Source organism: Myxocyprinus asiaticus, chromosome 30 (assembly GCF_019703515.2).
Source record: "Myxocyprinus asiaticus isolate MX2 ecotype Aquarium Trade chromosome 30, UBuf_Myxa_2, whole genome shotgun sequence".
Classification (NCBI taxonomy): Eukaryota; Metazoa; Chordata; class Actinopteri; order Cypriniformes; family Catostomidae; genus Myxocyprinus; species Myxocyprinus asiaticus.
Window position 1 is genome coordinate 33043092 of NC_059373.1, and position 12096 is coordinate 33055187.

Here is a 12096-nt window from a genome sequence, read left to right on the forward strand (position 1 = left end):
CTGAGGTGTTAGAGCACCAGGTCCCTGTGTGCGCATAACCCGTCTCGAGAGTGAGCTAGGATTAGCCAGTCGTCGAGATAGTTGAGAATGCGAATGCCCACCTCCCTTAACGGGGCAAGGGCAGCCTCTGCGATCTTCGTAAAGATGCGAGGAGACAGGGACAGGCCGAAAGGGAGGACTTGTACCGATACGCCTGACCCTCGAACGCAAACCGCAGGAAGGGTCTGTGTCGAGGAAGGATCGAGACTTGAAAGTACGCATCCTTCGGGTCTACCGCCGCGAACCAATCTTGATGCCGGACGCTCGCTAGAATGCGTCTTTGCGTCAGCATCTTGAACGGGAGTCTGTGTAAGGCCCGGTTCAGTACTCGCAGGTCCAAGATTGGCCGCAACCCACCACCTTTTTCGGTACAATGAAGTAGGGGCTGTAAAACCCCTTCTTCATCTCGGCTGGAGGGACAGGTTCTATCGCGTCCTTCCGTAGGAGGGTAGCGATCTCCGCGCAAGGTAGCAGCGTTTCCGTCTTTCACCAAGGTGAAGTGGACACCGCTGGACCTGGGCGGATGTCCAGCGAAGTGAATCGTGCAGCCGAGTCGGACGGTCTGGACCAGCCCTCATGACGGACTGGAAAGCGCAAGCCATGCGTCCGAGTTCCGCGCAAGGGGGACCAAAGGGACAACGTCATCGGATGTACCGGCGGGTGGGGCCTCGCAGCGGGGCAGAGCTTGAGGTGCCACACCACATCGTGGCCGTGCTGAGTCCGAGGACATCGAAGCACTTACCTGGCTCCTTGTGACCACCCCCGGAACAGCCTGGGACGGGCGAGGAAGAGGCCTGTCCTCATGACCCGTGGAGACTGTCACATCGGGGGTGGATTTGTGCCACAGCTGGGCGCTCAGGGCGGGAGACCTGCCAAATGGAGTGGTGGACGGTAGTCGTGATGCCAGCCGTACACACCGAATATGTGACCCAGGGAACAAGGAAACCACTCTTGCGGAGCTCTTGAGTACTGCAGCCACTTGGGCATGCAGCGCAATTAAATGCAAAAGGTAACAAAAAGAAGATCTGCTTACCAGCTCCAGAGCAGCGGGTTTCGTTGTCCCTGGGTCGCCCGTCTCAGGGGTGCTTCGAAGACCTCCGTGGGTTCTTCGGTGCCGGCTGTGAGACAGGTGGCGTCGGCTTCCTGCGGTGGGCTCCACGCCGGGGCCGGGCCAGAGGGGCGGGCTGCTGCGGAGCCAGTGCAGTCACAGCAGGGGGACGCCCTCGGCGATGAGTAGATGGGGTGCGGGATCTTGAGCCACGCCGGGGCAGGACAAGCCGGCTAGCATCCATCTACTGCTCTACCATCGAGAACTGCTGGGCAAAGTCCTCGACGGTGTCGCCGAATAGGCCCGCCTGGGAAATGGGGGCAGCAAGGAATCGTGTCTTGTCGGTCTCACCCATCTCGACCAGGTTGAGCCAAAGGTGGCGCTCCTGGACCACTAGTGTGGCCATCGTCCGCCCTAGAGACCGCGCCGTGACCTCCGTCGCTCGGAGAGCGAGGTCGGTCGCCGAGCGCAGTTCCTGCATCAATCCCGGGGCGGAACTACCCTCGTGCAGTTCCTTTAGCGCCTTGGCGGACTTGCAGGAGAGCCATGGCGTGCAGGGCGGAGGCGGCTTGTCCAGCAGCGCCGTAGGCTTTGACCGTCAGAGACGACGTAAACCTACAGGCTTTGGACGGGGGCTTTGGGCACCCGCGCCAGGTGGCGGCGCTCTGCGGGCATAGGTGCACCGCGAGCGCCTTTATCCACCAGGGGATTGCCGAATAACCCTTGGCCGCCCCACCATTGAGGGTAGTGAGAGCGGGGAAGCTGAAAAGATCGGGACCGGGCAGTAAAAAGTGCCTCCCGCGACCTTGTCAGCTCTTCATGCACTTCCGGGAAGAAAGGAACGGGGCGGGGCGTGGCTTTGAGCGGCGCCGCGAGCCCAGGAACCAATCACAGAGCCGCGAGGGTTCAGGGAAGAGCGGTGAATTCCACTCTAACCGACGCTCGCGGCTGTCCAGGAAAGCATGTCGTTATCTCCGCATCAGCCTGTGACTGGGCGATCGACTCCGAAGGGAGGAGCCCAGCTGAGGCTTCCGACTGGACGAGCCCGCTCTCCGATGCTGCGCTCGAGAGCTCATCACTTTCGCGGGCTCCGAATAAGAGGTCGAACTCGCCATGAGACGAGCCGGCGGACTCACCCGGAAGCCCAATCGGGGCAGACGAGCGTGCTGGGGAATGGGAGGTCCGCGGGGGGATACCCGGCGGAGGCGGTCCCATTGGGGTCCCCAAATCGCCCCCAGTGCTAGCCGCGCTGGCCTCAAACCCGTGGGTAAAAGGACCGAGGCGGGAGCCTCTGGGGTGGCTCGCTTCCTTACGAAGGCGAGCCGCGACCGCAACGTTGCCATGGACACTCCACGAACGCTGTCTCCGCGTGAGCAGTGCCCAGACACGAAAGACAGTGATCGTGACCGTTAGAAGGCGAGAGATAACGAGCACAACCAGGAATAACACACAATCGGAAAAGCATCTTTAAAAAGACACGTCTTTAAAAAGACGTTCCGTGTGTGCGCTCTTTTAGAGAAATATATACTCTTTTAGAGGGAAAAAATGCTCTTTCAGAAAATATACTCTCTAGTTTTTCTGCCGAAGCGCCCAGGGGCATTCTCTGCAGTGCACCAGTGCAGAGGAGGGAGAAGCCGCTGAAATGCACCATCAGATCCAGCAGGTGAATGAACAGTAGTATTCAGCTCAATGAGCATGACCGTTCGGCTCCGAAGAGAAAATCTGAATGTGTGGTTGCATACCAGCTCCTTTTATACCCGTATGTTCGGGGGAGTGGCATGCAAATACCACTCGCCAATTTTCATTGGCCTTTTATCAAAGACCAGAGGTGTCTCGGGCTCCCAAGAGTGACCCCTAGTGTCACTACATCGACACCAACGTCGAGTGAGTGACAGATAGGGAACTCTCTTTTTTACAACATGGTTTAATAGGAACATAAATGGAATCTTTTAAGTTTTTGATAAATCTTGCAATGTCTTGTCTTATGAGCATTTTATGTCTGTTTATGACTTCCCCATACCTTTTAAAGAATATAATGCTGTGCTCAGAGCCATTCTTGCTGGCCTAATTCAACTTGTGAAGAGTCACTTAATGTTTGGTAAGGGAGACACAAAAGAGTCTGCTTTGATATTAGATGGAATAAGTATATATCAGCAAGAAGTGTAATAATAAGCATATCCACCAAATTTTCCAATGTATAAACCGTATAAACCCTCTTGATGGAAGTGAGCGCAGTCAGGAGGGCAGTCTTCAAAGAGAGTTCCTTAAGCTCAACTGACCCCAGGAGCTCAAAGGGAGCACCCCGTAGACCCCGAAGGACTACAGAGAGGTCCCATGAGGGCATGAGGCGCGGTCTGGAGGGATTCAACCTCCTAGCACCTCTCAGGAACCTGATGATCAAGTCGTGCTTCCCCAAATACTTACCATCCACCGAAATGGTGCCGAAATGGTGGCTACATACACTTTCAAGGTGGAGGGGGACAGCCGCCCCTCCAGCCTCTCCTGCAGGAAGGAAAGCACCGATCCGACTGTGCATCTCTGGGGTCTTCGTGTCGGGAAGAACACCACTTAGTGAGCAGACGCCACTTCAAGGTATACAGGCGCCTCGTAGAGGGAGTGATCGTGTCTACCACCGCGGGTGGTAGGCCACTTAGGTCTTCCGCGTCCCGCCCAAGGGCCAGACGTGGAGATTCCAGAGGTCTGGTCACAGGTGCCAGATGGTGCCCCATCCCTGATAAATAAGGTCCTTCCTCAGGGGAATTCGCCCGGGGGGGCTGTCGCCAGGAGTGTGAGGTCCAAGAACCACGTCTGGGTGGGCCAGTAGGGTGCTACTAGGACAATCTGCTCCTCGTCCTCCCTGACCTTGCACAGGGTCTGTGCAAGTAGGCTCACTGGGGAAAATGCATATTTGCGTAGTCCAGGGGGCCAGCTGTGTGCCAGCACGTCTATATTGAGGGGTGCCTCGGTCAGGGTGTACCAAAGCGGGCAGTGGGAGGATTCCCAGGAAGCAAACAGGTCTACCTGTGCTCGACCGAATCGACTCCAAATCAGCTGGACCACCTGGGGGTGGAGCCTCTACTCTCCCCTGAGCATAACCTGTCGTGACAGCACGTCCGCTGCGGTTTTGAGGTTGCTCAGGATGTGAGTGGCTCATAGCGACTTGAGGTGCTGGTGACTCCAGAGGAGGAGATAGCGGGCAAGTTGTGACATGCAACGGGAGCATAGACCGCCTTGACGGTTGATGTACGCTACCATCGCCGTGTTGTCTGTCCGGACAAACACGTGCTTGCCCTGGATTAACGGCCTGAACCTCCACAGGGTGAGCAGTACTACCAACCAGTTGATGTGCCAACACAGCCGCGGGCTAGTCCAGAAGCCAGCGGCTGTGTGCCTTTTGCATACGGCACCCCAGCCCATCTTGGAGGCGTCCGTCGTAACCACGACATGCCTGGAGACCTGCTCTAGGGGAACCCCTGCCCATAGAAATGCAAGGTCGGTCCAAGGTTTGAAGAGGCGGCGACAGATCGGCATGATGACCATGCGATGTGTCCCACGGCACCATGCCCATCTTGGGACTCGAGTCTGAAGCCAGTGCTGAAGTGGTCTCATATGCATCAACCCGAGCAGTTTTGCAACCGCTGAGGATGCCATATGCCCCAGGAGCCTCTGAAAAAGTTTCAGTGGAACCACTGTCTTCTGTCTGAATGCTTTCAGACAGTTCAGCACTGACTCTGCGCGCTCGTTCATGAGGCGCACCGTCATCGAGACAGAATCCAACTCCAAGCTGAGAAAAATTATGCTCTGAACCAGGGAGAGCTTGCTCTTTTCCCAGCTGACCCGATGCCCCAGTCGGCTGAGGTGCGTAAGCATCAGGTTCCTGTGCGCACACAACACATCCCGAGAGTGAGCTAGGATTAGCCAGTCGTCAAGATAATTGAGGATGTGGACACCCACTTCCTGTCTCTGTGACCCTTTCTTCATCTCAGCCGGAGGGACAGACTCTATCGCACCCTACCATAGAAGGGTAGCGATCTCCGCACGCAAGGTAGCGGCGTTCTTGCCCTTCACCTAGGTGAAGCAGATGCCGCTGAACCTGGGCAGGTGCCTGGCGAACTGAATCGCGTAGCCGAGTCGGACGGTCCGGGTCAGCCATCGCGACGAGTTGGAAAGCGCGAGCCACATGTCCAAACTCCAGGCGAGGGGGACCAAGGGGATAATCTCATCGGACGTACCGGCGGGGCAGAGCTTGAGGCGCCACGTCGAGGGGGCTCGAACCCTGTGGCCGTGCTGAGTCCAGAGACATCGAAGCACGTACCTGGTTCCTGACACCCACCATAAGATTGGTCGAGGAGAGGGGAGGAGGAACATCATCCCCGCAGTCCGTCAGAACCAACCCAGTGTGGGCATGTTTGTGCCACAGCTTGGCGCGCAGGGGCAGGGGGTCCGCCGCTGGAGCGCCAAACCTGCCAAAATGGGACGGTGGATGGCGGTTGAGACAACGGCCGTGCGCACCTGACCTGTGACCCAGAGAACAAGGAAACCACTCTTTTGTTGAAGTTTTGGGTACCGCAGCCTCTTGGGCATGTGGCAAAAAATTAAGCAAAAGATTCTCCTCCCGGCCCTCCACCGGGAAATGGAGTGGTCTGTCTACCAGCTCCGTAGAAGCAGGTCTCCTCGTCCACTCTGATGCGGAGGCTTCAGCTAGGCTTCTCCCTTCGGGTGTGGTCGCCCAGTCTCAGGCCGACGGGGAGATGACGGACATCCAATGCTGCACTCGATAGCTCATCATCTTCCCAGACCCCGAATAAGAGGTCAAACTCACCCTGAGATGAGCCGGCGGTCTCATCCGAGCATGCTGAGGAATGGGAGGTCCGTGGGGGGTTACCCGGCAGAGGTGGTTACCCGGCGGAGGTGGTCCCCCGGCGGAAGTGGTCCCATTGGAGTCCCCAAATCGCCCCCAGTGCTAACCGATGTGGCCTCATACCCGTAGGTAGAAGGACCGAGGCAGGGAGCCACTGGGGTGGCTTGCTTTCTCGCAATGAGGACAAGACCCATCCACGAACAAAGTCTCTGTGTGGGCAGCGCCCAGACACGTAAGACAGCGATCGTGGCCGTCAGAAGTGGAGAGATAACGGCCACAACCAGGAATAACACACAAGCGGAAAGGCATCTTTAAAAAGACATTCCATGTGTGCCGCTCTTTTAGAATTGAAAATATACTCTTTTAGAATATACTCTATACTCAGTGAATAGAACCGATTGCCTCCGAAGAGAAAATCTGAATGAGTGGTTGCCTACCAGCTCCTTTTATACCCGTATGTCCGGGGGAGTGGCATGCAAATTCCACTCGCCAATTCCTATTGGCCTTTTTTCAAAAAGCAGAGGTGTTTGTGGCTCCCAAGATTGACCCCTAGTGTCACTATATCGACACAACGTCGAGTGAGTGACAGATAGGGAAGCATGGTTGCTACCTCATAAGTACCGCATCCCCAATGAGACCAAAGAAATTAATTTTAAGATTTTGTATAAAATATATCCTGTGAATCTCACAGTGTCCAAATATACAGATGTTGACAGCACCTGCTCATTTTGTGGATGTGAGGATGAAACATTAATCCATGATTTATAGTCTCATACAGTTAAGCCCCCTGATACTACCAAATCTTTTCTTTTAAAAGATATTATTTGCTACTATAGCAACACTTCTAATGATTCAGTGGAATATATTGTAAAAAAAATTATTTGGAATGGAAATTTTTTCATCATAAGCAAAAATGTTCTAACTCGCAGCCTACTCTTTCACATTTTTTAATAGAAACTGGTGCATTTCTCAAATCTCTTCAATTGACAAAAAATAAGAAAAGCAACAAATTCATGTAACACTATGAGAAATGTTTTTGTAATAGTTCTGATGATGTGTAATGTTTTCCTCTGTATGTATTAGTATATTATTTATTTTCATTTATTGATATATATATATATATATATATATATATATATATATATATATATATATTTCTTTCTTTTTTTATCTTTGTTTTGTTTGATTTTTGTGTATGTCTGTATTTTGTTTTGTGTTCCCTTACTTGAATAATGTTAAATTTTGTACAAGTGCTCACTACTTTTTCCTGTAGTTGTTTATACAATTTATTGTTGTTCAGTAAAAAAAAATATAAATAAATAAAAAGTAATTCTGACATCCCAGAGTCATGGTTTTCACGCTCAAACATTTAAAGCCATATGTGAACGCAAAAAAATAAAAAAATAAAGGTAAGATGTGCGGATTGACGGTCTCAGATATGGAGGTAACTGAGATTCATCCTGCGCCATCCAGATTGAGATTGAATCACTACGCCACCACGAGGATTTTGAGCACATTGGGAATTGGGCATTCCAAATTGGGGAGAAAAAAAAAAAATGAGAATCTACTAACAACAAACAAACATTTTACATAACAACTGTGCGGCATAAAATTACTGTTTGCTTAATCTAAATATGAATAGGCTGACTATGAAATAATGGGAACGCTCTCATCAGTTGCGAACTCTACAAGCCGGGGCTGCATTTCCCAAAAGTATTGTAAGCCTAAGTAGATCGTAGAAACCATTGGCACCAATGGTCTCTGTGTTCAACTTAAGCTTGCAATGATTTTGGGAAGTGCAGCCCTAACAAGTAATTTAAACGTTTTGCCATCCATGCCAGAGATGATGACATCTCTGATTAATTTTCAAAATTAGAACAAAAATTTGTTTGTTTATTATGAAAGGCTCGTAACATGCTGATTAATCAAGCTAAATTTAGATGGGGAAAATATGTTATCTTATAGTCTAAAGGCAGCACTTTAACTTGTCCTGTAACTTGCCTGGCTTAGCTGAGCTGTTGAAGTCAGATACCAGACAGATTAATATAGTTTGACTTTGCTTCATTCTTGTTTTCTGCAGTGTGTTTAAGCAAAAGTTGTCAGTAACCATCTATATTGCTGCTCACCATGTCTCCACTACTGTTGTTAAAATAACTGCGTGTGCAACTCTACTTACAGTGAATCAGGCTTTATGCGGTGCTTCTTGTCTATAGTTGAGTGAGAGAGGCAACGTGCACAGAGTGGGAATTAATCGCATTCGGCACTAGAGAAAAATATTAGAGGATATAGCATGGAAAGATCAACGCTATCTACACACCAGAGCACTTATGGTGTGTACAGCTCCATTGTTTTGATGCACTGCTCAGTTAAACTGTAGAAACGGTAAGATGGGGCAACCGTTGTCATTTTACCGTTGTCTTGCGGTCCGGATGAAACCAAGCCGGGTTCTGGACCCGGACTGTGGTCCACTAATTGGTGACCCCTGGTTTATACATTATCACTAAGAATAATTATCTCTGTAAATAAAATGAATGGGGTTTATACTTCCAGATCTCTTCAGTTGTGCTCTAATCAGAACTTCTGTGGTGACCATAAAGCCATGCTTGTTAAATATTGAATTATCAAGTATAATTATTTTGCCAATTAAGTACTTACAGTATGTCCTGCGCGCGCGCACACACACACACACACACACACACACACACACAGATGCAAGCCAGATGATAGCTTATGTCCTCTCTTTTGATACAGACCTCACAGGAGTTTTTAGCACAGCTGATGTCCAAGCTGGGCGGTAAAAATCCAGAGGAGACCGGTGGTTTCCAGGAAGCTCCTTTGGCTTATGATGCAGTGTGGGCCCTTGCTCTGGCTCTAAATAAGACAGTGGGGCCATTGAAGGCAAAAGGCCGCAGGTTGGAAGACTTTAACTACAATAATAAGGACATCACATCCGAGATCTACCGAGCCCTCAACACCAGCTCCTTCGAGGGAGTTTCGGTAAGTGATTTTTATTGATGCATTAAATAGTAAGGGGATATGAATGTATTAGGTTTGATTTAACACCAATTATTCAGCTTCTGATACCATTATGAGTTAAGTTTCATGATTCTTGATACCAATTTCAATACCACCACAAAAACTAATATGCTACTGAACACATTCCTTTATTTGAAAAGTTAAATATTAATATAAATTGTAACAAATTAGATTAAAACAATGGCATGTAGACCAACAGTTATCAATTTCTTAAGTAAAAATAACTTTTTTCAGAAAAATTTTATGTACTGTAATTCTTCAATTAATCATTCAATTATTTAAGTAATTGTTCAATTAAATATTACATTTTTTAGTTAAATAAAAGAAAGAACAATGAAAAAATTACAAGAAATAGAACAAAGATTCAAGAAAAAAGTAAGCCTTTTGGTAATTTTTTTTTACATACACCTTCAAGGTGGAGGGGGACAGCCGCCCCTCCAGCCTCTCCTGCAGTAAGGAAAGCACCGATCTGACTGCGCATCTCTGGGGGTCTTCGCGTCGGGAAGAACACCACTTAGCGAACAGACGCCACTTCAAGGCATACAGGCGCCTTGTAGAGGGGACCCTAGCCTGAGTGATCGTGTCTACCACCGCGGGTGGTAGGCCACTTAGGTCTTCCATGTCCCGTCCAGGGGCCAGACGTGGAGATTCCAGAGGTCCAGTCATGGGTGCCAGATGGTGCCCCGTCCCTGAGAAAGAAGGTCCTTCCTCAGGGGAATTCGTCGGGGGGGGGCTGTCGTGAGGAGCGTGAGGTCCGAGAACCAAGTCTGGGTGGGTCAGTAGGGTGCTACTAGGATGACCTGATCCTTGTCCTCCCTGACCTTGCACAGGGTCTGTGCATGTAGACTCACTGGGGGAAACGCATACTTGCGTAGTCCCATGGGCCAGCTGTGTGCCAGCGCGTCTGTACTGAGGGGGGCCTTGGTCAGGGCGTACCATAGCGGGCAGTGGAAGTGTTCCCGGGAAGTGAACAGGTCTACCTGCGCTTGACCGAATCGACTCCAAATCAGCTGAACCACCTGGGGGTGGATACTCCACTCTCCCCTGTGCATAACCTGTTGTGACAGCATGTCCGCCACGTTGTTGGGGTCGGCCGGGATGTGAGTGGCTCGCAATGACTTGAGGCGCTGCTGATTCCAGAGGAGGAGACGGCAGGTGAGTTGTGTCATGCAACGGGAGTGTTGGCCACCTTGGCGGTTGATGTATGCTACTGTCACTGTGTTGTCTGTCCGGACCAACACATGCTTGCCCTGGATCAATGGCTGGAGCCTCCGCAGGGCGAGCAGCACTGCCAGCAACTCGAGGCAGTTGATGTGCCAACGCAGTTGTGGGCCGGTCCAAGAGCCGGCAGCTGCATGCCCATTGAATATGGTGCCCCAGCCTGTCTTGGAGGCATCCGTCGTGATGACGATATGCCTGGAGACCTGTTCTAGGGGAACTCCAGCCCGTAGAAACGCCAGGTCCGACCAAGGGTTGAAGAGGTGGCAACAGATCGGTGTGACGACCACGCGATGTGTCCCATGTCACCATGCCCATCTCGGGACTCAAGTCTGAAGCCAGTGCTGAAGTGGTCTCATATGCATCAACCCAAGGATACCATATGCCCAAGGATCCTTTGAAAAAGTTTCAGTGGGACCGCCATTTTTCCTCTGAACACTTTCAGACAGTTCAGCACCGACTGCACGTGCTCGTGAGGCACACCGTCATCAAGACTGAGTCCAACTCCAAACCGAGAAAAGAGATGCTCTGAACCGGGGGAAGCTTGCTCTTTTCCCAGTTGACCCGAAGCCCCAGCCGGCTGGGCACCAGGTCCCTGTGCACACATAACAAATCCCGAGATTGAGCTAGGATTAGCCAATTGTCGAGATAGTTGAGGATGCGGATGCCCACAAAATTCTCCTCCCGGCCCTCCACTGGGGGATGGAGTGGTCTGTACACCAGCTCCAGAGCAGCGGGTCTCCTCATCCCTGGGTCACCCGTCTCAGGGGCGCTTCAAAGCCTTCCTCAGGTTATTGGCAGCCGGCTGTGAGACAGGTGGCATCTGCTTCCTGCAGGTGGCTCCACTCTGGGCTGCGGGGGATGTTGCCACAGGAGGACACCCTTGGCGACGGGCAGACGGGTGCGGGGTCTTGAACCGCACCCGGGGCAGGATGTGCTAATTAGCCTCCATCTGCTCTTTCACCATCAAAAACTGCTGGGCAAAGTCCTCGATGGTGTCGCCGAACAGGCCAACCTGGGAGATGGGGGCGTCAAGGAACCGTGCCTTGTCAGCCTCCCTCATCTCGACCAGGTTGAGCCAAAGGGGCGTGCCCGGATGGCAGCCTGGAGAGATGTGCCGGACCTGGGCGGTCGTCCAGCGGCACCGTAGGCCTTAGTCGCGAGAGGCGACGTAAGCCTACAGGCCCTGGATGGGAGCTTCGGGCGGCCCCACCAGGTGGCGGCACTCTGCAGGCACAGGTGCACCACATTTGCCTTATCCACCTGGGGAATCGCCGAATACCCCCTGGCAGCCCCACCATTGAGGGTAGTGAGAGCGGGGGAGCTGAAAGACCGGGATCGGCAGTGAAGGTGCCCTCCACGACCTTGTCAGCTCCTCATGCACCTCCGGGAAGAAATGGACCGGGGCGGGGAGTGGCCGTGAGTGGCGCTCTGGGCCCATGAACCAATCATCGAGCCGCGAGGGTTCAGGACAGAGTGGAGCGATGCTTGCAGCTGCCCGGGCAAGCATGTCTGTCAGCTCCGCGTCATCCTGTGACTGGGTGAGCATACTCGAAGCGTCGGACTGGATGAGCCCGCTCTCCGATGCTGCGATCGACAGCTCATCCTCTTAACTCGCCCTGAGAAGAGCTGGCGGTCTCATCCCAGAACCCGACCGGGGCAGACGAGCGTGCTGGGGAATGGGTGGTCCGTGGGGGGTTTTCCGGCAGAGGTGCTTCCATTGAGGTCCCCAAATCGGCCCCAGTGCTAGCCGATGTGGCCTCATACCCGTAGGTAGAAGGACTGAGGCGGGGAGCCGCTGGGGTGGCTTTCCCTCTTACGAAAGAAAGCCGCGACCGCAACGTTGCTATAGTCATGTTCTCGCAATGAGGACATGACCCATCCACGAACGATG

The 12096-nt window shown here is 52.1% G+C and overlaps 1 protein-coding gene across 5 annotated transcripts in view; it reads left to right on the plus strand.

The window, feature by feature from the left end:
* Window positions 1–12096, plus strand: part of LOC127421521 (gamma-aminobutyric acid type B receptor subunit 1-like) — a 205767-nt gene that overhangs the window by 132712 nt on the left and 60959 nt on the right. For all 5 annotated transcript variants that reach the window (XR_007894007.1, XM_051664611.1, XM_051664612.1 and 2 more), the window contains exon 13: window positions 8700–8945. Coding sequence is in view for 4 of the 5 variants with exons in the window: in XM_051664611.1 (XP_051520571.1) it covers window positions 8700–8945 (246 nt within the window). In the remaining variant the exon portion in view is untranslated. The remainder of the gene's footprint in view (window positions 1–8699; window positions 8946–12096) is intronic.